The 27,500-nt window shown below is 42.6% G+C and overlaps 1 protein-coding gene across 3 annotated transcripts in view; it reads right to left on the bottom strand.

Annotated features, from left to right (window-relative positions):
- Nucleotides 1-16,014, bottom strand: part of LOC113827254 (microtubule-associated protein futsch) — a 284,334-nt gene extending 268,320 nt beyond the window's left edge. For 2 of the 3 annotated variants that reach the window (XM_070143497.1, XM_070143495.1), the window contains exon 1: nt 15,894-16,014. In XM_070143497.1, the coding sequence (XP_069999598.1) occupies nt 15,894-15,983 (90 nt within the window). In that variant the 5' untranslated portion in view covers nt 15,984-16,014. The remainder of the gene's footprint in view (nt 1-15,893) is intronic. The other variant, XM_070143496.1, reaches the window with a different exon arrangement.
- Nucleotides 16,015-27,500: the final 11,486 nt, after the last annotated feature.

Genomic DNA, 27,500 nt, shown 5'->3' on the forward strand with positions numbered 1-27,500 from the left:
CTCTCGCCTCTCTCTTCCCTCCCTCTCTCACTCTCTTCCCTCCCTCTCCCTCCCTCCCTCCCTCTCTACGCACACCCTCCCTCTCTCTCCCTCTCCTTCTCCCTCCCTCCCTCTCTCCCTCTCCCTCTCTACGCACACCCTCCCTCTCTTTCCCTCCCTCTCTCCCTCTCCCTCATCCCTCCCTCCCTCTCTACGCACACACCCAACACTCCCACAGCTCGAGCACCGACCACTACTACCAAGTCTTAACCATCAAGATTTTTTTTTTTTTTTTTTATCAAGTTTTTGGCTTGACCTACACGCCGGCGCCTAGTTTCTCTCTCTCTCTCTCCGCCGGCACGACTAAAGTCACCTGAAAGATTACCTGTTCATGCAATGTTCAAAAGATTACCTGTTCATGCAATGTTCAAAAGATTACCTGTTCATGCAATGTTCATGCAAATAGCTCCTGGCGACTCGCTTAGTAATAAGAAGTACAATCAGCTGGTTGGATTTCTTCTTTTTTTTTGGTTTAATTTATTTTTTTCTTTTTTTTTTGGATTAATTGTGGTTGGGTTTTATTTTGCGGAATGAGGAAAAGGAGGGGCTGTTTTTTTTGCGCTGGGATTGAGAATAATTATGATGAGGGTGAGGATAATGATGAAAATGAAATATATAATAATAACGAAAAAAAGGATGATAGTAATAATATTAATAAAAATAATAACAGTAATAATGGTCATAAGAACAAAAAAATGACAAAAAACAACAATGATGATGGTGATGATGATGATGATGATGACCATGATAATAATAATATGGAGGAAAGATGATTATATATATATATATATATATATATATATATATATATATATATATATATATATATTTAATAACAATTATAGAAATTACAATAACAACATCAACAATGACAATAACAACAACTATAATCATCATCATCATACTACTACTACTACTACTAATAATAATAATAATAACAATAATGATAATAATAATAATAAGAAGAATAACAATAACTATTACCATCCTCATAGCAACAACAATAAAAATACAAAGAACATAAAAACGACAAAGAACAATCACCAAGGTACACCTGTGCGAATTTAAACTGCATTTTAGCAAGCCCCAGTTAGAAAAAAAGCGCCATTTAGAAAAAAAAAAAAAAGTTGTGGCATGACTCCCAAACACCAGCGAGTATGTCACCCCCACGTGTTCTGGACCCCCTCCCCCCTTCCCCAGCCCCCTCCCCTTCACTAAGCCCCTACCCTTTTTCCCTAGCCCCCATCCCTTCCCCCAGCCCCCACGCTTTTTTCCTAGGCACCACCCCTTATCCCTAGCCCCCTCCCCTTCCCCCAACGCCACCCTTTACACCAGCCCCCACCCCTTCCCCCAGCCCCCACCCCTTTCCCCAGCCCCCGCCCCCTCCCCCTATCCGCCTCCTCTTTGCTGGAATGACATGAATTTCGCCATTCAATACCCATATACTGGATTTATCAAAGACGTGTCATTGGAACTCCTAAGAGGACAGTCTTACACTATGTTGATAATATACAAAAACGTATCTGTTATTTCCTGTATTTGCTATGACGAATCAAGTTCAATTTTACATTTGAAAACATTAGTCTAATAGATAGGATAATGAACAGTCATACGGACACCAAAAGTCGAGTCTAATTTTACATTTGAAAACATTAGTCTAATAGATAGGATAATGAAGTCATATAATCAGAAGACAATAAATCTGCTCCTCTCTCTGTGTCTCTGTCTGTCTCTCTTTCTCTCCCCCTCTCTCACTCCCTCCCTCTCCCTCTCTCCCCCTTCTACCAACTCCAACTCTCACTCCCCCTCCCCCTTCTTAATCCCACTCCCCACGCCTCCTCCCACTCCCTCTCCCCTTCCTATCCACTCCCCGACCCCCTCTCCCCTTCCTATCCACTCCCCCCCTCTACCCACTCCCATCCTCCACCTCTCCCCTCTCATCCCACTCCTACTCCCACCCTCCCCCTCTAAATCCCACTCCCACTCCAAACCCCACTCCCTCTCCCCCCTCCAGCGATGGCGCGGCCCTGTACTCCGAACCCCAAAACGCTGCCGCCTCCAACGTGTTAATATCGGCGCCCATTACCAACACGTCTCTGACACGCACGTCCTGACTGCCGCTCGTCTTCTGTTTTGTGCGCGTGTTGTGACGTCCGTGTGTTGTGACGTCCGTGTGTTGTGACGTCCGTGTGTTGTGACGTCCGTGTGTTGTGACGTCCGTGTGTTGCGACGTCCGTGTGTTTTGACGCCCGTGTGTTGTGACGTCCGTGTGTCCGCGTGGCCTGCCTTGCGTGACCGAAAAGAAGACCGAGGGAGAGAGATAGAGGACTGGACCCATAAATCGTTACTTTGGCGTTTTGTGAAGGGCTTTTAAGCATAGGAACGTCTTGCTTCTCTCTTCTTTTTTTGTTTCTTTTAAGCGTAGGAATGTATTTCTTTCTTTCTTCTCTTTTCTTGTTTTCTTTCTGTTTCTTTTAAGCATAGGAATGTTTTTCTTTCTTTCTTCTCTTTCCTTATTTTCTTTCTATGTTTCTTTAAGCATAGGAATGTTTTTTTTTTCTGTCTTCTATTTTTTTGTTGGATAAAAGAATATAAAATGAAGTTCATGCTTCTCAAGACGTATATAAGATGCCATTGCAATATCAATAATAATAAAAAATGAAAAAGCAATGATAATAGAAGATAATAATAAGAACAACAACAATAACATTGATAATATTAATAATAATATTGATGATAATAACAATGACAATAATAATAATAGTAATAATGATAATCACTATCACAACAATAATAACAACAATAACAACGACAATAACACTAATAACAATAACAAAATCAATAACAAAACAATAATAACACGAAAAAAACAATCACAACCCAGTCATCTCTTAAACAGTTACACCTCAGTCCAAACCTGTCTACACACCCCCTCCCCCCACCCCCACCCCCCTTCACAGTCTCCTCGCCCCCCCCCCCTCCCTCAATAACAGCAGTCGAGTCCTTATGAATAACTTCAACTTCAACAACTTCTCCAAGACACATCCGGGAAGAAGTAGGGGGGTTGGGGTGGGGTTTGGTGGGGGTGGGGTGGGGTGGAGGGTCCGAGCTGTCCACAAAATGCGTTAATTTTCTTTCTCATCTTGTGTCTCTCTCTCTTCTCTTCTCTGTCATCTTCGTCTGCATCTTTTGTGGGGGTCTTTAAATCTCTCGTTTTTTGTGTGTTTGTCTGTTTGTTTATTTTGGGTGTGGATGTGTTTGTTTGTCTTTGATTATATGTTTGTGTGTTTGTTTATGGGCGTTCTTTATTTTTCGCTCTCTTAATCCCCTTTCTGACCTTCGTCTCGTCTCTTTCTCTGTATCTCTCTCTTTCTCTCCTTCACTGCCCCCTTTCTCCCCTCTTGGCCTCTGTCCTTTTATGTCTCTACTTTTATCTCTTTACTTATCTCTATCCTTATATCTATCTCTGACTCCAACTTCATCATTATCTCTGTATCTGTCTCTATCTTCATCTCTATCTATATCTCTGCCTCCATCTCTATCTGTCTCTACTTTTTATCTCTGTCTCTTTCTCTGCTTCCATCTTTATCTCTATCTCTCTCCGTCTCCATCGTCATCTCCATCTCTCTCTGTCTCCATCTTTAGCTCTCTTCCTCTCGTCTCGCCACCGCAAACGTCATCGCCACGCCCCCCCCCCCCCCCGGCCACTGTTGCCAGAGAGAGCGCAGCGTCATGGCGGTAGAATGCCTTGCTAGAGCGACCTGTGTGGGCTTAGACCATGCTAGACCCGATGGCCGATATATACACACACATACATACACACACACACACACACACACACACACACACACACATATATATATATATATATATATATATATATATATATATATATATATACACACATACACACACATATATACACAAATATATATATACATGTGTGTGTGTGTGTGTGTGTGTGTGTGTGTGTGTGTGTGTGTGTGTGTGTGTGTGTGTGTGTGTGTGTGTGTGTGTGTGTGTGTGTGTGTGTGTGTGTGTGTGTGTGTGGGCGTGTACGTGCGTGTGTGCGCATGGGTAAAAAGAAAATGTAGGCTGGCATCGAATGTCAAAAACTGCGAGGTATTTTGGGTGACGACGAATTTTGACATGAAAAAAAAATGTCTTCCGCTTCCTTATGGTTAATCATTAGTAAATAATTATCGCACATTTTTTTAGACCTCTTCCTTTCTTAATTTCTAGTATAACTTATCACCAAGAAAGTATTCTAGACTATCTAGTCCTTATTCACAACAGCAACAACTTACAACTCATTCACCAATAAACAACAACAATAAACAACAACAAAAAAGGAAAAAAACAAAACAAACCCGAGAAGAAACCAAGATCGCAGACAATTTTAATCCTCATAGACCCGGGGGCAAGAAAGTTAGATCCTTCCCTCCTTTTCCCTCTACTTGCCCTCGCCCCCGACCCCTTCCCCTGCCCCTACCCAACGCCCTCCACCTGCCCTCGCCCCTTCCTTCACCCCCACCCCTACCCAACGCCCTCTACCTCCTCTCGCCCCCACCCCTACCCCTGCCCAATGCCCTCGCCCCTACCCATTGCCCTCTACCTCCCCCACCCCAACCCCTTCCCCTACCCATTGCCCTCTACCTCCCCCACCCCAACCCCTTCCCCTACCCATATGCCCTCAACCTCCCCTCGCCCCCACCCCTACCCCTATCCATATGCCCTCAACCTCCCCTTGCCCCTTCCCCCACCCCTACCCCTACCCATATGCCCTCAACCTCCCCTCGCCCCCACCCCTACCCATATGCCCTCAACCTCCCCTCGCCCCCACCCCTACCCATATGCCCTCAACCTCCCCTCGCCCCTTCCCCCACCCCTACCCCTACCCATATGCCTTCAACCTCCCCTCGCCCCCACCCCAACCCCTACCTAATGCCCTCAACCTCCCCTCGCCCCTTCCCCCACCCCCATCCTACCCAATGCCCTCTACCTGCCCTCACTCCCACCCCTACCCAATGCCCTATACCTCCCCTCGCCCCTTCCCCCAGCCCTACCCCTACCCATATGCCCTCTACCTCCCCTCGCCCCCACCCCTTCCCCTACCCATATGCCCTCAACCTCCCCTCGCCCCTTCCCCCACCCCTACCCCTACCCATATGCCCTCCACTTCCGGTTGCGGCTCGACAGGGGCATCTCTCATTACGGAAAACGGTTCATAAGTTCGAAGCATAATTGCATTGATGAGCCACAACGACCCTTAAGACCGATTTCCGATGATGATGGTGCGTGGCGGTTCCTCGTACCATAGGCGGGTGCTTAGACGTACAATCACGAACCTAATATATATATAGGCTAACGCGTTTTAAGTATGTGAGTATACTGCCTCAGTATGAGTATGCCTTTTATGTCTCTACTTTTATCTCTTTCCTTGTCTCTATCCTTATATCTATCTCTGACTCCATCTTCATCATTATCTCTGTATCTGTCTCTATCTTAATCTCTATCTATATCTCTGACTCCATCTCTATCTGTCTCTATTTTTATCTCTGTCTCTTTCTCTGCCTCCATCTTTATCTCTATCTCTATCTGTCTCTATTTTTATCTTTGTCTCTTTCTCTGCCTCCATCTTTATCTCTGTCTCTAGCTTTATCTCTCTTCCTCTCGCCCCGACACCGCAAACGTAACGTCACCCCCCCCCCCCCCCGGCCACTGTTACCAGAGAGTATATACGCAAAACCAAACACTGCCACAGTATGAAAAGGATTAAAACTATTCTAAATCCTCAAAAAGACATAGTGAAAACCGAAACAAATCCACAGGATAATTTTTGGGAAATGTCAACATTCACTCTGACAAGCCAAGTAAATTATTGAAGATGTCAAAACTGAATCTACATCATTATCACCTTTTTATTATGCCTGATGAGGAATTCGCGGTGTGTTCGAAACGCCATGTTCTTATATCTTACTATCATTCTGCTTCTATCGTGTTTCATTTAGTCATCACGTTACTGTATCTGTAGTTACGTTGGCGTATGTACGTAATTTGCCGTCGACTTTTGCTACAGGGATTACAGTCTCACATTACAGGTGATTGTGCAATTTGTATTATGTGAAATCTTCGCGTGATGATAATCACTATAATACCTACAACAAATTAGCTACACCTTTTTTTTCTTACTCTTTTTCACCTTAAAAAGAAATCGAACAGGTACCACTTTTTTCACACTTTTGAACAAAAAAATTTATCTAGACACTTCTTTCATTTTATTTTTCCAAAGTTCCAATACCACTCCAACTCACGACACCAATCCAAAAATCGCTATTCATACTAACAAAACAGAAATAACGAACTTAACGGAAATAACGAACTCAACATAAATAACGAACTTAACGGAAATAACAAACTTAACGGAAATAACGAACTTAACGGAAATAACGAACTCAACGGAAATAACGAACTCGGCAGAAATAACGAACTCAACGGAAATAACGAACACAACAGAAATAACGAACTCAACAGAAATAACGAACTCAACAGATATAACGAACTCAACGGAAATAACGAACTCAACAGAAATAACGAACTCAACAGAAATGACGAACACAACAGAAATAACGAACTCAACAGAAATGACGAACTCAACAGAAATAACGAACTCAGCAGAAATAACGAACTCAGCAGAAATAACGAACTCAACGGAAATAACGAACTCAACAGAAATAACGAACTCAACAGAAATAACGAACTCAACAGATATAACGAACACAACAGAAATGACGAACACAACAGAAATAACAAACTCAACAAAAATAACGAACTCAACGGAAATAACGAACTCAACAGAAATAACGAACTCAACGGAAATAACGAACTCAACAGAAATAACGAACTCAACTTAAATAACGAACTCGTTTCTTATAAAATTGAAATCAAAAGTCGACCAACAGGTTATGGAAAGTTGATCTTGTTCGTATTTCCGTATTTCGTCTCCTTTTCCCACAGATATATTTCTTCGATCTTGCACCACTGTTTTTTTTTTCGTTTCATTCCCCTCATTATGTCTAATTATGAGGCGTAATGAGTGACTGTGATGTAAGACGATTTCTTGATTATGAGGCAAGATGGGATGACTTTATTTGCATAAGAGAAAGAGGGAGAGAGAGATAGAGATAGATAGAGAGAGAAGGGGGAGAGGGAGAGGGAGAAGGGGAGTGAGAGGGAGAGAGAGAGACCTAGCTACTCGCACGACCCGCTATCAAAACAAATATCCACACGATCCCCCCCCCCCTCCACCTAAGTACCCGCACAACCCAACCCTACCCAGCTACCCGCCCAACCCTCCATTCAAGTACCCGCACAACCCTCCATCACTCAGATATACCCGCTCACGCCGCCATTCGGGTACCCGCACGACCCGCCCCCACCTACCTACCCGCACAACCCTCCACCCAAATATCCCCCCCCCCCGCCTCAAATGTACCCGCACAACCCTCCACCACCCAGACATACCCGCTCAGACCTCAGCCACGCCGCTCCGCCCGCTGTATCCACGCCTCCCCTTACCTCTCCCTCGCCCTGTAACCTACTTCCCGTGTTTACTGCGGGATGTTGCCCGACATGACACCGCCCGCCGCACGCCCACATGGTGCGGGCGTGAGGGCGGGGTGGTCGGGGTGGTCGGGGTCTCCTCTGTCTGGAGAATGAGTTCGGGCGTGAGGGCGTGAGGGCGGGGGGGTCGGGGTCTCCTCTGTCTGGAGAGTGAGTTCGGGCGTGAGGGCGGGGTCTCCTCTGTCTGGAGAGTGAGTTCGGGCGTGAGGGCGTGAGGGCGGGGGGGTCGGGGTCTCCTCTGTCTGGAGAGTGAGTTCGGGCGTGAGGGCGTGAGGGCGGGGGGGTCGGGGTCTCCTCTGTCTGGAGAGTGAGTTCGGGCGTGAAGGCGTGAGGGCGGGGTGGTGGAGTGAGTTGTGAGGTTTGTTTCTTATCGGGTTTGTACATCGATAGTGAAGTGAGACGTGTCTGAGCATGTTTATGTATACATGTGTGTATATATGTGTGTGTCTAGATCTATCTGTATATCATTATCTTTATCTATCTGTCTGTCTATATATGTATGTGTGCGTGTGTGTGTGTGTGTGTGTGTGTGTGTGTGTGTGTGTGTGTGTGTGTGTGTGTGTGTGTGTGTGTGTGTGTGTGTGTGTGTGTGTGTGTGTGTGTGTGCGTGCGTGCGTGCGTGCGTGCGTGCGTGCGTGCGTGCGTGCGTGCGTGCGTGTGTGTGTGTGCGTGCGTGTGCGTATACCTGCATCCGTGCGTGCATCCATGTCTGCATACCAACATCAATCCTGATCATCCATTTTTTTTCCATCATTTCCCTTTCTATTTGCACCACTTTACCCTCACCCTCACCCCCCCCACACACACACACACAGCATCCCAAAAAAGGTCAGGCACGAGATGATGCAACTCTCCTCACAGCCAAAAGAGAGAGAGAGAGAGAGAGAGAGAGAGAGAGAGAGAGAGAGAGAGAGAGAGAGAGAGAGAGAGAGAGAGAGAGAGAGAGAGAGAAGAGAGAGAGAGAGAGAGAGAGATCGACACCCAGAGAGAGAGAGAGAGAGAGAGAGAGAGAGAGAGAGGGAGAGAGAGAGAGAGAGAGAGAGAGAGAGAGAGAGAGAGAGAGAGAGAGAGAGAGAGAGAGAGAGAGAGAGAGAGAGAGAGAGAGAGAGAGAGAGAGAAAGGCGTAGGTACCAAGGCCACACTACCGTTACCAAGAGCCCAGTAGCCTGAAAGTAGCAAAGGGACCGGTTTGCAGCTGGATTTTGTCAACAGAACTTTTAATTAATCCACAATTGCAGAAACTTGTGAAAATGATTAATGAGATACAACCATATCGCATTCGTTATTGTATCTTTGTTGTGGTTGTATTTCATATCCAATCAACGATAATTCGAGTATATAACATTATATCTTCGTTTGGTTGTATTTCATAACCATTCAACGATATTTTGAGTATAAATAATTGTATCTTCGTTTGGTTGTATTTCATATCCAATCAACGAAATTTCGAGTATATAAACTTTATATATACGTGTCTTTCAGATTACGAACCGTGAAAGAGTTGGATTAAGGAGATATAGCAAAATAATCCAGATTAGAAACATATAATAAGGAAAACAACATAAACACGAACACAGGTTATCATCACAGGAAAATATATTACTCAAAATTACACCCAAGAAAAAAAATATTACTACTAGCGTCAGACATTTTCTCGATTTACGCCGACAAAATATTTACAAACACACCTCAAAAAAAAATAAATAAATAAAAAATAAAAAAAATAAAACAAGATATCTTCACAGGAAAATATATCACTCGAAGTTAGACCGCTGACAATAACCCAAGAAGAAAAATATATATATTACCACGAACGCAGTACATTTTCCCACGCCGACGAAACAAACAAACACATCTAAAAAAAAAAAAAAAAAAAACCGCACACACACTCCAGTTAACAGACAGACACCCACGGTCAATGCAACCCTGTCAACAGTCAGTCAACACGGGGGGGGGGGGGGTGGGGGGGGGGGGGGGGGGGGGGGGTAGAAACAGTAACAGCGACAGCCCCCCCCCCCCCGCCCCAATCTCCCCCCCCCCCACTCCCCCCTTCGGAAACAACCAATCATTCCCTCTACAGACGCGTGGGAAACCCCTAAACAAAATCACACCGACACACAAAAATATAACCACCGGGTATAACGCCGCCCATTCTCGCCGTACCACGTGACAGTAGACCTCGAGAACTCCTAATCGCAGAGATGAACGAACGTACCCTCCTCCTCCCCCCTTCCCCCTTCCCCCCCTCCCCTCCCCCTCTCCCCTCCCCTCGACTCGCCCAGATACACTAAAATTATGAGTTATTGTGGCAAATAAAATGACGGGGAGGGGGGGGGGTGGGGGGAGGGTGGGGAAGGCCTCACGAGGGAGAATTTTGTGACGTGTTGTTTTCCTTCGTGCCAGGTGCCGGTGTCGTAAGCCCCGCCCCCTTTTTGTCGTTTCGTACCCCTCCCCCCCTATCCCACCCCCTCGTTCGTGTGATTGTATTATGACACGAAGGCGATCAGCTGTTCTTAAATCTTCATAAAGAGGTGAAATATTTTTATTAGATATTCGAGAGTTTATAAAGAGGGAGGATTACTATAAAGAAAATGGCAGTACAAAAATAAATTATAGGCCTATAAGTCTCGACGTTTATCAGCTGTTCACGAATCTCCATTAATCAGGGAATAATCTTATCATATCTTTTAAGAATCATAAACAGAGAGAAATGACAAAAATGCAAAAAATAATATAGAAATAGATTATGGAGACCATAAGTATTTATTCATAGATTGAGAGGAATTATAAAAATATAAGGACAATACATTATAAATAACATCAAGACATTTTCGTACTAAATGAATGTCTCTCTTTATCTATTACGAATTCATAGACCGTATTAAAAATAAATAAATAAAAACGAATTAAAAAAAAAATATATATATATATATATATATCTTTATATATATATATATATATATATATATATATATATATATATATATATATATATATATATATATATATATATAATAAAAAGGCATTTGAAATTGATTGAAATTGAATTTGAAATTACGTATTAAATAACAATAATAATAACAATAAATATAATAAATAAATAAAAGTAAAAAGAACAAAAAAGGCATTTAAAAGACCTTATGTTCTATCAAATCCATTTTTTCTCCCTCTATCCATCCACTCTTTATCCCCCCTTTTTCACTATACATATCCAGAAACTCCCTGACCTCTTAGGCGAGTAAAATTTACGTAAACACAAAGTAAAGCGATGACCTGATGTCGTAACGAGACAAAAGGTCAAGCTCACATAAACAAGATTTAAACAAAAAAGACGTTACGAAATTGGTTACCAAAGATATATTAAGTATTTTAATGTATGCGTTGTCTGTATTGAGAAAAAAGGTCATTAAGGTTTAAAACTTCCGATATGGCGGTGGTGATGATGGTGGTGGTGGTGGTGGTGTTGGTGGTGATGATGATGATGATGGTAGTGGTGGTGATGATGATGATGATGATGGTAGCGGTGGTGATGATGATGGTGGTGGTGGTGGTGGTGGTGATGATGATGGTGGTGGTGGTGGTGATGATGGTGGTGATGATTATGGTGATGATGATGATGATGATGATGATGATAATGATAATGATGATGATGATGATGGTAATGATGATGATGGTGAAGTTTGAGATGATAATGATGGTTATGATGATGACAAAGACGAAGACAGCAACAAACAACAACAATGAAAATAATAACCACAATGATAACGATGCCAATAAAAAAAGCATAAACAAAATACTTACAATCACAAAACCAACACAAATAAATAATACACCTACAGCATATCCCTATCACAACATCAATGAACCGAATCCCCTAAAAAACAACCCGGTAATAGTCACAAAACACACACGCATACATACATACACACCCACCCACACACACACACACACACACACACACACTCTATATATAAATCATTATAGCCGATGTTGACGAGCTCACAAATACGACCCACTTACTGGTCAGCACGCACTCACCTCACCCCTCCCCCCCCCGCCCACCCACCGCCACCCCCCACCCCGCCCACCCTCAAGCTGACGTCCACTCTATGTCCACACCAAATGACATCCACTCCGCCCACTTTTTACCCGCTTTATTTGCCCACTCTTGTCATTTGCTATTTATTGTGCCGCCTCATCCACTTCGCTTATCATCCACCCTATCCACTTATCCACTTTATCTACCCACTCTTTGCCATTTGCTATTTAATTTGCCGTCTCATCCACTCTGCAGACTTCGCCTATCATCCATCCTATCCACATATCCACTCTCCACATGTAGTCCACCACCCGTTCTATCTAGCCATGGATAATATCTATCTATCTATCTATCTATCTATCTATATATGAAACCCATCACTAATTTCACCCACGCGATTCTAATATCCACCCACTACCCACCTACATCCACTCTCCACATATAACCCATCAATCACTCCATCCACTCACAAGCCACCCTTTATCCACCGACATCCACTCTCTACATATTACTCACTATTCATTCCATCCATTAACGCTCATCACCCATCCACATCCACTCTTAGCATATAACACATATTCCACCAACATATTTCACCCAGTCATCACTCACCACACGCAGCTATTCCCCACATACAACCCATCACCACACTCCACACCTTCCACTCACCCTCCACACACAACCCACCACCGCATTCCACCCATCCTCCACATACAACCCGCCACCCCATCCCATCCACCCTCCACACCCAACCCACCACCCCTTCACACCCATCCCACCCACATTTCACCCACCCCACCCCATTCCACCACCCATTCCACTCCATCCCACCCACATTTCACCCACCCCTTCCACCACACCCAACCCACCACCGCTTCACACCCATCCCACCCACATTTCACCCACCCTCCATACCCACATTCCACCACCCCTTCCACCCACCCCTCCACACCCATCCCACCCACATTCCACACACAACCCACCCACCCACCCCTCCACACCCATCCCACCCACATTTCACCCACCCCTCCACAGCCAACCCACCCCTCCACACCCATCCCACCCACATTTCACCCACCCACCACCCATCCATCCCACCCACCCCTCCACACCCACACCCCCCCCACCCCACCCCTCTACCCACAACCCACATCCACACCCACCCCTCCACCCACCATAATCACCCCGTTACTGCTCTGTCGCATATCGTCTTGCATGCTAGATCTAGGTGGGGGTGGGGGTGGGGGTGGGGGTGGGGGGTGGGGTGGGGTGGGGGGTAAGAACGCGCATGAGAACGGGTTAAAAAAAATGTAATACAAGCTGTCGGTGACGCATGACGTCATCATCTTTCTCATGAACGTGGTTGGTATAAAAAGAAAGAAAGAGAAAAGGAATAAGAAGAGGAAGAGGAAGAGGAAGAAGAAGAAGAAAAAGAGGAAGGAGAAGAAGAAGAAGAAGAAGAACATCGTCTTTCTCATGAACGTGGTTGGTTATAAAAAAAGAAAGAAAGAGAAAAGGAATAAGAAGAGGAAGAGGAAGAGGAAGAAGAAGAAGAAAAAGAGGAAGGAGAAGAAGAAGAAGAAGAAGAACATCGTCTTTCTCATGAACGTGGTTGGTATAAAAAAGAAAGAAAAAGAAAAGGAATAAGAAGAGGAAGAGGAAGAGGAAGAAGAAGAAGAAAAAGAGGAAGGAGAAGAAGAAGAAGAAGAAGAAAAAGAAGAAGAAGAAGAAGGAGAAGAAGAAGAAGAAGAGAGGAGAAGAAGAAGAAGAAGACGGCGAAGAAAAAAAGGAAAAAGAAGAAGAACAACAAGAACAAGAACAAGAAGAAGAAGAAGAAGTAGAAGAAGAAGAAGAAGAGGAAGAAGATGAAGGAGAAGAGGAAGAAGAAGAATAAGATGAAGAGGAAGAAGACGGAAAAGAAGAAGAAAAAGAACAAAGAGAAAAAACAGAACCATAAGAAGAAAAAGAAAAAAAAGAAAAGGAAAAAGAAGAAGAAGAAAAAGGAAAAAGAAGAAGCAGAGGAAGAAGATGATGATTATGAAGAAAAAATCGTATCGGGCAGTTAACAGAAAACGCTAAAAGTGCCGTTTTCAATAATGTCCAGCGATCTATAATTATCAGAATACCGTTTTTTAATATTTTCCAGGTAACTAAAACTGTTAAAAATAGCGTATTGATCACAACACCTTGGTAGATCTTGACCAAAAATACAGTTTGAATATCTCCAGATAACAACAATTTAATCCACTTGTCTGTCTATTTAATACTATGTCTGTCTATCTATATCTATATCTCTCTCTCATTATCTATATCTATCTCTATCATTATCTATATCTATCTGTCTATCATTATCCATATCTATCTGTCTATCATTATCTATATCTATCTGTCTATCCTTATCTACATTTGTCTATCCTAATCTATATCTCTGTCTATCCTTACCTACATCTACATCTGTCTATCCTAATCTATATCTATCTGTCTATCCTTATCTATATCTACCTATCCTAATCTATATCTATCTGTCTATCCTTATCTATATCTATCTATCATTATCTATATCTATCTGTCTATCATTACATCTATCTATCTATCTACGCGTATGTCTATCTAAATCTACATCCATCTATCTATCTATAAGTATACCGTATACACACCTATACGCACCTGTTTAAGATACGTAATATACACATCCTACAAGGGAAAAAAAACTCACTCGTTAAACAGATGCAGATCCACCTGTCACCACAAAACAATTAACCATCACCCTAGCCAATTAACTTAGGCCTATACGCAGGGAAAATTACGATCCTACGTCCAAAGTCCCCGCGAATTTAGCACCTGTATTCTGTCTCCGGTTGTTTACCCAACAGCTGTGGGCAAAGGTTCGAAGGTAAGACTCAGCGGAAAGTGAACGGTGTGGCTTCATGGGAGTCAAAAGGATGTCAGGTTTGTCCGGCAGGTTAGGCTGAGAGCGGGGTGGGTGGGGTGGGTAGTGGGTGAGTGGGTAAGGTGGGTGGGTGAGTGGATAAGTGGGTAGTGGGTAGTGGGTGAGTGGGTAAGGTGGGTGGCTGAGTGGGTAAGGTGGGTGGCGGAGTGGGTAAGGTGGGTGGGTGAGTGGGTAAGGAGGGTGGGTAGTGGGTTAGGTGGGTGGGTGAGTGAGTAAGGTGGGTGGGTGAGTGGTTAAGGAGGGTGGGTAGTGGGTAAGGTGGGTGGGTGAGTGGGTAAAGAGGGTGGGTGAGTGGGTAAGGAGGGTGGGTGAGTGGGTAAGGTGGGTGGGTAGTGGGTAAGGAGAGTGGGTAGTGGGTAAGGTGGGTGGGTGAGTGGATAAGGTGGGTGGGTGAGTGGGTTAGGTGGGTAAGGAGGGGAGAGAGAGTAAGAGGCAAGGTATCAGGTGCAGGCTCCCAGGACCAGGCGAGCGATGAATGGGCCGTGGCAACAACATTACGCACCTGTCCTCTACTCGTCAACATTACCCGGGGTGAATCGAGAACCTCTATGTAGGCCTATGGACTATGAGCACGCGAGTACTCCAATGACACGGATCTCCTTGCTATGTAGACCTAAACCCATTCCTAATTTGTACTTTTTGAGGCAAAACTTTCACCAAGGGCCTGCTCGATGTCCACATGACACGGCCCCGTTACACTGTAGGCCTAAACGCATCTAAATTCTGCATTTGCAATAAGACTTTCACATGCAAACCCTTCAATGTTTCCATGGCACGGTTCCGTTGCTATATTGCAAGGCCTTCAACCTCCTTTCCCTTCGAACTCGATGTTGCAACCCAGAGTAGCTGCTACGCTGACCTGACCATACAAGGAACAAGGTTGAAGGTTACTCTTAGAGATGCAACTAGAGTTATTTTCCCTTTTACCTTACTATATGATTAATATGATTAATGAAATATGACTAATAAAATCTTACTTTCCCTCATTATATCATTTTAAACACCTGGATGAAAAAAAATAGTCTTTGATAGTGAATATAGCTGTAAACGAAATCTATTTTACTTTTTACCTACTTTAATAGATAAAAAAAAGTGATTGTCAAACTTTTATTTTCCCCAATTACATAATTCATACCCATGGATACAAAAAAAAAAAAAAAAATCCTGTGATACTAAATCAATCTCTCCCATTTATCTTTTTTTTTTTCTTATTCCTTATTCCCATCAATATTCACTACTTACTATTTTGGCTTTCTTGTTGAGCTTGAGGTATCCCAGCTTCCAGAAGAAGGGTTTCTTCAGGTACTGCAACGTGGTCGAAGCGTTCATCATCTTGGCGGCGTTAAATCCACGACCAGAGGTAGTTTAACGATTCAATTAATTATACTATCAATTATAAATCAATTATTTGTACTTTGACACTTTTTAGGGAACCACAAGGCCCTGGATTTTTTTGGATTATTTTCTACTTGCGCGTTGAAGTCATTCCGTATTTTTTACGACGTAAAGAAATATTTATATATATAACTATAACAACGCACTAGATCGAGTTTTCACTTTTATTGATATTTATTATTTTTCAGATCATGATAATTCACCGATTATGAATATATAATTTCCGTGTATATTCATCCCAGTAAAACCTTTAATATCATATTTCCTCATCCAAGTTCTAAATCTCACGAGAAGGAAAAAAAATCAGTAAAATGAAAAAGAAATAAAAGCGTGGAGGCGTCGGCGGGAATAGGTCCAGTGAGGAACCGGCAGAGCGTCACCGAGCGGTCCTCCTCCTCCGACAAGAAGACACACACTGAGGCGCGAACTCCAGTCAGCCGCCGATCTCCCAGCCCGGCCCCGAGGCACTCCAGGCCGCGCCGAAACTTTCTCTTGGATTCGCGTTTCCTTCGCTGCTTCTTGTTGCTCCTTCTTCTTACCTCCTCTCTTCCTCTACCTCCGTCTTCACTTCCCGCCTCCCCTTTCTCTTTCTTTTGCTCTTTCTTAGACCTATCCTCCTCTTTCTCTCTTTATCTGTTCCGTCTTAACGCTTCCTCTCCTTTCTCCTTCTATATCCCCTACTCTTCCTCTTTTTTCCTTCTTCTGATACTTCTCATCTATTCCTCTTCTTCCATCTTTCTCCTTCCTCTCTTCTTCCTCCTCCTCCTCATTCTTCTTAATCCCCCCCCCCTCCTCTCCATCTGTCAACATATCTCAGCTCCTTTTATATGTGACCCCCCCTCCCCCCCCCCCACACGGACATGAAGATGGGGTTGGGATAATCTCCGTTAATTTATCCTTTTGAGGTGTAAACTTCTGTCTCAATAAACTTGAAGTAAAAAAAAAAGAAGACTTACTTCTAACTCCTTCTAATAAACTTGAAGTAAAAAAAGGTCTTACCTTCACCTCCTCCTCTGCCCTACTCTTACTCCTCCTCCTCCTCCTTTTTTCTTCTTTCTCCTTTTCTTTTTCTTTTTTCTTCCCTTTTCTTTTCTTCTTCTTATTATTATTTTTCTTCCCTTTTTCTTTCTTCTTCTTTTCTTTTTTCTTCTTCTTTTCCTACTCCACCTCCATCCCTTTTTCGTTTCCTCTTCTTCTTTTCCTACTCCAACTCCACCTCCACCACCACCACCTCCAACCTACTTCCCCCTCTACCCCCCACCCCCTTCCCTCTACCTCCTCTCCAACCACCCCCTTCCTCCTTTACCACCCCCACCTCTACCATCCTCCTCCCTCCCCCCTCCCCCCCTCCCCTCCTCCCTCTACCCCCTGCCGACTTCTGACTGACGCATTCCTAAGCATAAGTAACGAAATCATTGTAATTAGGTTGGGTTTCCTGCCCAAGAAAACCGTCCTCTTGACATGTCCTTAATAATCCTCTTGGAAAAGAAAGTTTCTCTTCTCTGTAAGGGATGAAGGGATGAAGGGAAGGGGAAGGGGAAGGGAGGGAGGGAGGGAGGGAGGGAGGGAGAGGGGGAAAAGGGAGAGATAGGGAAGGTGATATGCAGAGAGGGAGAGGGAGGGAGAGAGGGCAGGGGGAAGGGAGGAAGGGAAAGAGGAAAAGGGAGAGATAGGGAAGGGGGGAGAGAGAGGGGAAAGAGGAAAAGGGAGAGAGAGAAGGAGAATGGAGAGAGGGAGAGAGGGCAGGGGAAAAGAGGGAGAGGGCAGGAGGTGGAAGCGAAAAGAAGAAAGGAGAGTGGAAAAGGAGAGCGTAGAAGAAAGGGAGAAGGTAAGAAGGAAAAAGGAAGTGGAGAATGGCTTAGGAGAAAGACAGAGTAAGGAAGAGGAAAAGAAAAAGTAGAAAGGAGAAAATGGAAGAGGAAAAGAAAAAGTAGGAAGGGGAAAATGGAAGAAGGGGGGGGGGGGGAGGAGGAGGTGGCAGTGAATACAAGGTTTCAAAGTCGTCGCCATTAGCATTTTCCTATACCTCCCCAGGGTAGAGCCCACAGTAAGCTCTCGAAAGATGAATATTAATAAAAGAAGAATAATAAAAGTAGAAAGGAATGAAGGAGAAGGAATATCCTCACAATACAAGAGATGTATTTGACCGGTTTCGAATATATCTTCGTCAGATATACACATATTTCTGATAAAGATATATTCGATACCGGTTGAATACATCTCTTGTGTTGTGAAGTTATTTATTCTCATTCATACCTTTCTACACTTGTCAACAGGAATAGAGTTCAAAAGAAAGGAGATTATAATATCAAACACACGAACGAACAGAAAACAAAATACGAAATTACAAAAATAAAAAACAAAAAAACAAAACCAACGTAACCAAATTAAATCAACGAAATGAATAAACAAGACAAACAAACATACAAAAAAAAACACGACACCAAAACACACCAGAGCAAAAAACTAAAAAAAAACACAAAGAAACAAAACAAAACCAAAACAAATCTCAAAACAAAACAATCAAAACACACCAGAACAAAACAAGAAAAAACACAAAGAAACAAAACAAAAACAAACAAATCCCAAAACAAACCAATCAAAACACATCAGAACAAAAAACGAAAAAAACACAAAGAAACAAAACAAAAACCAAACAAATTCCAAAACAAAACAATCAAAACAAACCAGAATAAATCACGAATAAAACAAAAAAACAAAAAAACAAACAAATCCCCAAACAAAACAATCAAAACACACCAGAACAAAAAACGAAAACAAACACAAAGAAGCAAAACAAAAACAAACAAATCCCAAAACAAAACAATCAAAACACACCAAAACAAAAAACGAAAAAACAAAAACAAAAAAAACAAAAAAAATCCCCCCCGCCCCCCCAAAACAACAAACAAACAAACAAAATAACCGGCCCACACCTTCCTGTGGCTAAGGAAAAGAAAACCCAGAACCGCATTTCGCTGTGACACTCTGACACGCCCGAGATTTCTATCGATGTTTTCGCCGGGGAGGCAGCGGTATGGGTGGCACTTGCGGGGGAAATAAACCTTTGGGGGGGACTCTGTGTGGGGAAGTTTTTTTTTTTTGGGGGGGGGGGGAAATAAACATTTTTGGGGGGGACTCTGTGTGGGGGAAATAAACTTTTGGGGGGACTCTGTGTGGGGAAGTTTTGGGTGAGACTGAATGTGGGGGAAATAAACCTTTGGTGGACTCTGTGTGGGGAAAATAAACCTTTGGGAGGACTGAATGTGGGGAAGTTTTTTTTTTTGGGGGGGGGAAATAAACTTTTGGGGGGACACTGTGTGGGGGAAATAAACCTTTGGGGGGACTCTGTGTGGGGGAAATAAACTTTTGGGGAGGACTCAATGTGGGGAAGTTTTGGGGAGACTCAGTGTGGGGAAATAAACTTTTGGGGGAGGAGTGAATGTGGGGAAGTTTTTTTTTTGGGGGGGGAAATAAACTTTTGGGGGGACTCTGTGTGGGGAAATAAACATTTTTTTGGGGGGGGGAGTGAATGTGGGGAAGTTTTGGGTGAGACTGAGTGTGGGGAAGTTTTGGGGGGACTCAGTGTGGGGAAAATAAACTTTTAGGTGGGAGATACGGTGAAAATAAACTTTTGGGTGCCATTTGCAGGGAAAATAAACCTTTGGGGAGGACTCAATGTGGGGAAGTTTTGGGTGAGACTCAATGTGGGGGAAATAAACTTTTTGGGGGAGGAGTGAATGTGGGGAAAATGAACTGTAAGAGTGGGATTGAATGTGGGGAAAATAAACTTTTGGGTGGCATTTGCGGGGAAAATAAACTTTTAAGTGGGATTAGATGTGGGGAAAATAGACTCTTAAGTGGGACTGAATGTTGGGAAAATAACTTTAAGAGTGGGATTCAGCGTGGGGAAAATAAGCTGTGAGAGTGGGATTGTGGGGAAAATAAACTTTTGGGTGGGACTGAATGTTGGGAAAATAACTTTAAGAGTGGGATTCAGCGTGGGGAAAATAAGCTGTGAGAGTGGGATTGTGGGGAAAATAAACTTTTGGGTGGGACTGAATGTTGGGAAAATAACTTTAAGAGTGGGATTCAGCGTGGGGAAAACAAGCTGTGAGAGTGGGATTGTGGGGAAAATAAACTTTTGGGTGGGACTGAATGTGGAGAAAATAAAATTTAAAGAGTGCAGTTGAATGTGGATGTTGTTTGAAGTGAACGGTTTACTGATTAAAATAAACATTTACGTTGGAGATCAACTTTTGGGTGAGATTAGATAAGGAGAAAACAAGCTTTAGGTGTGATTGAATGTGGATGTTGTTTGACTTTAACGGGATGTAATTACATGTGGATGTTTGAATTTAAAGGTTTACGATTTAATTTAACATTTATGGTGAAAAGAAACTTTTGGCTGTGATTGAATGTGAATATTTGAATTTAACCGGAAATAGATTTGAAAAGTAGGACTAAATGTGGAAATTAACTGCATTCATAAGTGAAATGACCTTTGGGTATAATAAACCATTGGGAAAAAAGCCAGAGTGATTAAATATTTTTCTTTGAAATAAGAGGAAGATAAAACTTGAGAATAATCAAATGTTTTTTTTCTTTATTTTTACAGATGTTTGAATTTACGGAGGAAATACATTTTAAAGTAAGAAAAAAGGTGAATGTTGGTTGATTTAATTCAGTGGAAGTAAAGTTAATTAATATGTTCTTAATGATGTAAGCTACTTTGCCTCGTTTTACTACTTTTGAATATATTTCCATAAGACTTTGTTAACATCATCTCCAGTAGGTATTTTTTACGACGTAGAGGAAGGTGTAAAATATATACGCGCGCAGATACATAGACAGTTGAACACGCAAATTTTCCTCCCTCCCTCTTCCCTCCCCTTCCATCCTCCCTCCTCTTCCCCTCCTTCCTTCCTCCTTCCCTCTCCTCATCCTTTTCCCCCCTCCCTTCTCTCTCCTCTTCCCCTCCTCCCTTCCTCCTTCCCCTTTCCCCTCCTCCTCCTCCTTTTCTCCCCCTCTCTTCTCTCTCCCCTTTCCCCTCCATCCTCCCTCCCCCTCTCTCCCCTTTCCCCTCCTCCTCCTCCTCCTCCTTTTCTCTCCCTCCCTCCTCCCTCCCCCTCTCTCCCCTTTCCCCTCCTCCTCCTCCTTTTCTCCCCCTCTCTTCTCTCTCCCCTTTCCCCTCCTCCCCTCCTCCTTTTCTCCCCCTCCCTTCTCTCTCCCCTTCCCCTCCTCCCTTCCTCCTTCCACTTTCCCCTCCTCCTCCTCCTTTTCTCCCCCTCTCTTCTCTCTCCCCTTTCCCCTCCACTTCCCCTCCTCCCCCCCCTCCCTCCCACCTTCCCCTCCCTCCCCCACTCTCCCCCTTCCCCTTACGTCTCCTCGCCTCCTTCCCCACTCCCATTCTTCTTCTTTACCTTTACTCTCCTCTTTCGATTTCCTCTCCTCTCTCTTCCCCTACTCCTTCTCTCTTCTCCCTTCTACTGCTCTCTTTCTCCACACCAACACGCCTCCCTCTCCCTCAACCAACCTCTTTTTCCCACCTCCTCATTCCAATACTCACTCCCCCCCCAACAAGTACTCTCCCTCCCTCCTCTTCTCCCTCCCTACCCCCTTCACCCCTCCCCCACCCCCACCTCTCCCTCCCTCACCCCCCTTCGGGCCCTTCTCTCCCCTCCCTCCCCCCCCACCCTTCACCCCCACCTCTTCCCTCCCCCCACCCCCTCGCAAGCCGCAAACGGACCGGACGCACATAAAGGCGAGAGTCCAATGGCACTCCAATGGCGACCGACTCGTAAGGCGTTTGGGGGCAACAAGAAAGCATGAAATTATATTGATTTGCTCGCCTCTTCATCTCTTTTTTCTAATTTTCTTTTACGCTACTTTTTTTTTTCTTTCTTTTACGCATCTGCTGCGTTAGGTTCGGAAAATGAATAAGAATCACTGTTTTAAAATCGTTTAAATATCTATCGTTATAAGTCTAGACATAAATACTGTATTTCACTCATCTATACTAGGTATACATACATACTTGCAAGCATGCATATATATATGCATGTATATATAATATATTCATATACATATCTATACATATGTGTGTGTGTGTGTGTGTGTGTGTGTGTGTGTGTGTGTGTGTGTGTGTGTGTGTGTGTGTGTGTGTGTGTGTGTGTGTGTGTGTGTGTGTGTATAATATATATATATATATATATATATATATATATATATATATATATATACATACATACATACATACATACATACATACATACATACATACATACATACATACATACATACATACATACATACATACATACATACATATATATATATATATATATATATATATATATAGAGAGAGAGAGAGAGAGAGAGAGAGAGAGAGAGAAAGAAAGAAAGAGAGAGAGCGATAGACAGATAGATAGAGAGAGGGAGAAAAAAAAGAGAGATACATATTTACAGAGATACAGAGAGAGAAAGAGACAGAGACAGAGACAAAGAAAAAGAAAAAGAAACAGACAGACAGACAGACAGACAGACAGAGACTATATTCCCAAGCCAACAGAGCTCCTTATTCCCTTAGCGAAGCGCCCACAGCAACGCGATCCTGTGGTCGACCTTGGCCAGCTGATCGGAACTTGCGCTTGAACTTGTTTGGGATTTTCGTGTTCTCGTGTCAGTTTTTTTTTTTTTATTTGTACGTATTTGCGTTCGTGTGTACGTGTTTTTTTTCTGTGTGTAAGTATTTGTATTCGTGTGTATGTTTTTTTGTGTGTAAGTATTTGTATTCGTGTGTACGTTTTTTTCTATGTGTAAGTATTTGCGTTCGTGTGTACGTTTTTTTTTTACTATGTAAGTATTTGCGTTCTCATGTAGGTTGTTTTTATATGTACGTATTTGCGTTCGTATGTACGTTTTTTTTCCTATTTCTTTTTGTGTTTATTTTTTCTATTCTCGTCTAATGGACTTTTTTTTATAAAGTCAAAATAACTAAACCTGATTTTTTTAATCCATATTTCTTTTTGTGTTTACTTATATTCACGTCTGATGGACTTTTATCCTTTTTTACATAAAGTCAAAATAACTAAAACTGATTTTTAATCCCTATTTCTTTTTGTGTTTACTTATATTCTCGTCTGATGTACTTTAATTTTTTCGATAACGTCAAAATAACTAAAAATGATTTTTTTTAAACCTCAACCTTTCTCTCTATGTACGTATTTGCGTTTTTATGTACGTTTTTCTTTCATTTTTGTGTTTATTTCTTCCATTCTCGTCTGATAGACTTTTATCTTTTTTCTATAACGTCAAAATAACAAACTTATTTTTTTTTTAACTCAACCTTTCTCTCTATGTACGTATTTGCGTTCTTATGTACGTTTTATCCCATCTTTGTGTTTATTTCTTCTATTCTCGTCTGATTGACTTTTATTTTTTTCTATAACGTCAAAATAACTAAAACTGATTTTTTTTAAACCTCAACCTTTCTCTCCCCAAAGAGGAAAGAATTATTTCGAAAGTTCATCACTCAACCTTCAAAATAACTCGCTGTTAAGTTTCACCTTTTTTCAGAAAAAAAAAAAATTACGGGAACATTCCAGAACGTTCGAATGCCTTTTAAGAATCATCCTATAGTAATGTTACTCTTTTTTCTTCCTTTTTTTCTCTTAAATTAATAAAATCAGAAGAGTGAGAGGAATTTTAACACTTTTTTTCAAATGAAATTGTTTTGTTTGATAAATCTTTTGAGTTTTCATGATTCGTATTGTCTTCATATCTAATAAGGTTTAGGTATATCACTATTACAGATAAAAGAGAATGAGAGTGAAAAAACAAGATTAACATAACTTACCCCCCCCCCCCCCGAAAAAAAAAACAGAATAACATATTTGTAAAAACCCGTCATAAAACTCTAGAAAAAACGCCATAAAACTAATATTACGGACCCGCATCAACAAACGTTCCATAAAACATGTACCTCAACGTTTTAATACAATCCCCGCCCCCCCCCCCAAAAAAAAAAAAAAAAAAAAACACTCATCTATTACGAAAAACGAACCACTTTACGCGAAAACACACACATACACAAACACACACACATACATAAACACGCACACAAACACAAACACCCACACATACACACGCACGCACACAAACACGCACACACACACACACATCCACACCCACACGCACTCCAACAACCCCACACACAAACACCCACACGCACACCCACACACACACACACACACACACGCACCAGTTACCATAACAACGCACACGAGGAACCCAAAGCCACGCCCCCTTCCCGTCTCTCCTCCTTGCCCGAAAGGCGTCTCCCCAAGCGAGAGTTCCGGCGAAAAGTCGTGAGAAATTGAGGTGGACGGCGCGAAGTGATAAATTGATAAAGAAAAGAGAGAGAGAGAGAGAGAGAGAAAAAAAAAACAACATCCTTTCCCACGTGCGTAAGAGAAAGTCCGGAGGAGGGAGGGAGGGAGGGGGGTGGGAGGGGAGGAGAGGGGAGGGAGGGAGGGAGGAGGGGAGGGGCAGGGAGGGAGGAGGGGGAGGGGGAGGGGGAGGGATAGGGGAGGGGTAGGGGAGGGAGTGTTAAGTGGTAGGCACATCCGATGGCGATGCTGAAGCTATTGGCGGGTGATGTGGCACTCGGCGTCAAGTGCCTGTGTCTATATGCCACACGCATACACACGTACATACATACACTTACACACACACACACACAAACTCACTCACTAACACACACACATTAACATGCACACACACACACACATACACACTCACTCACAAACACTCATTCACACACACACACACAAACATGCACTAACACACACACACAAATACAAACACACAAAAAAATCAACATTCACAACATATCAAATAAAAATTAATCCCACAGACATTACTAACCATTCGTAGACGACAAATCCACGATAATTACCGTGAATACAGAAGTGATAAAGGAAATAGTGATGAAATTGACACTACAGATAACAAATACACGTAGACAGTCATAAAACTGACACTACAGATAACAAATACACGATACACGTAGACAGAAGAAACGAGAAATACCATAGCATTAAAACGAGAGAAACTCGACGACGACACCGCAGACGGGATCTCGGCCACCTGGCGGACAAGTACTCGACCCATATCACTCTCACCACTAACTAACCGTATCTCCTTTTCTCGAGAAGTTATTAGCATCTTGCCTTTTCTCGAGATTTTATTAGCATCTTTCATTTCTCGAGATGTTATTGGCGTCTTTCCTTTTCTCGAGATGTTATTAGCGTCTTTCCTTTTCTCGAGATTTTATTAGCGTCTTTTCATTTATTAAGAAGTTAGTAGCGTCTTTCCTTATCTCGAGAAATTAGTGTTTCCTTTTTTCAAGAAGTTATTAGCATCTTTCTTTTTCTCGAGATTTTATTAGCGTCTTTCCTTTTCTCCAGAAGTAATTAGCGTGTTTCCTTATCTCAAAAAGTTATTAGCATCTTTCCTTTTCTTTAGAATTTATCAGCATCTTTCCTTTTCTAGAGAAATTATTAGTATCTTTCTCCCCCTCCTTCGTTACGCTAAATTGCAGATGAATTAGAAAAAAAACATCACTTGTAACAGAAAACGAATAAAAAAAATTATGAGTATCTCTCCTTTTCTTAAGACTTTATTAGCATCTTCCTCTTCCTCCTTCGTTACGGCTTGTTGCAGATGAATCAAAAGAAAAAAAAAAAGAAAAAAACATTTAGTTCGTCATTCCAAACAAAAATGAATTAAAAGAAAAAAGAAAAGAAAAGAAAACAAAATATTTAGTTCGTCTTTCCAAACAAAAAAGCCGCTAAAAAAAAACAAGTTCAACAGAAACACAGAAACGACTAGTTTAAGGAGTCGTTACAAACTGCCAAACCACCTGGTCAAAGGGAGAGCTAAATATAGACGACCTCATTACGAACGGCAGTCACGGTTTCATAGTAAAGCGAGGAGATCGAGGATTCCTTCATGTGTGAAATATTTCTCAGGAATCCTTTTTTTTTTTTTTCTTTTTCTTTTTTCTTTTCTTCCGGGGATGTTTGGTCGGTTGAACATGGCGGAGGAGGGGGGAGGGGGAGGGAGGGAGGGAACGAAGGAAGGAGGGGGAAGGAGAGAGAAAGTGGGAGAAAGAAAAAGAGGGAGGGATGGAGAGGGAAAGAAATTAAGGGAGGTAGGGAGAAAGGAAAGGAAGGAAAAACAAAGGGAAAGACGGACGGAGGGAGGGAGGGAAAGAGGGAAAAAGATATTTAAATAGAGGTAAAAGAGAGAAGAAAGAAAAAGGAAAAAAAAAGAGAAAGAAAAAAAAATCTTATTCCAGTCGAAACACCACTCAATCATACAAAACAATAAATCGAAATCCCTGCTCAAAATGTTGCAATCTCACCCAAGCATAGAAAACCAGATTTTGCGCGTGCGAAATAAAACCTCAAGCATGAACGATCTGAAATTCCGCTTCTAGAAGGAAATCGGCGACTATGTGACACACGCACACACACACACACACACGCGCACTCACACACACACACACACACACACACACACACACACACACACACACACACACACACACACGCACACACACACACACACACACACACACACACACACACACTCACACTCACACACACACACACACACACGCACACAAAAGATAATGACAATGACCCGTGATTATGACAGTCGGCCAGAGCGGTGACAGTGTGGGCCCGGAACATCAGTTCGGACGCCGTGTTAGGGTCACTCCCCACCGACAGGATACGAACAGCTGAGGTGATTCTACCTGACACACTTTAACGGCATTAAATCTAAACTTCATAAACCTGTTACCTGTTTGTGTATTTAGAGTGTACTGTTATTTCTTATTATTATTATTACTATTATTATTATTACTATTATTATTATTACTGTTATGTACTGTTTTTCATTTAAAGTGTACTTCGGTTCATGTTAACAAGGGCACTTACTCAATTATAAGTGGCGCTCCTAAAGCCAAAAGCCCTGTAATTACGGACGTCACCTTAGCCTTGGACATGTATCCCAGGTGCAAAACAGTATCAAATTACTAACATTTCACATATCTGAATCATTATTCTTATTCATTCCTCATTCATCTATTCATTCTCTCCTTGCATTTCCTCCTTCCTAATTACCCTTTATATTCCATCTATATTCTCTTTTTGTCTTCCTAATTACTCCTATATTCCATCTCTACTTCCTTTTTCCCCCTTCCTGCTGATCCTCTATAAAATTTTTTTACCCCCTTTCCCCCCTTTCCCTTCCTACTTCTTTCTCCTCTCTCTCTCTCTCTCTCTCTCTCTCTCTCTCTCTCTCTCTCTCTCTCTCTCTCTCTCTCTCTCTCTCTCTCTCTCTCTTATTCCACCCACGCCCTTAGATTTGAGTGCAGCCACG

The sequence above is a fragment of the Penaeus vannamei genome, chromosome 30 (genome assembly GCF_042767895.1).
Source record: "Penaeus vannamei isolate JL-2024 chromosome 30, ASM4276789v1, whole genome shotgun sequence".
NCBI classification, from domain to species: domain Eukaryota; kingdom Metazoa; phylum Arthropoda; class Malacostraca; order Decapoda; family Penaeidae; genus Penaeus; species Penaeus vannamei.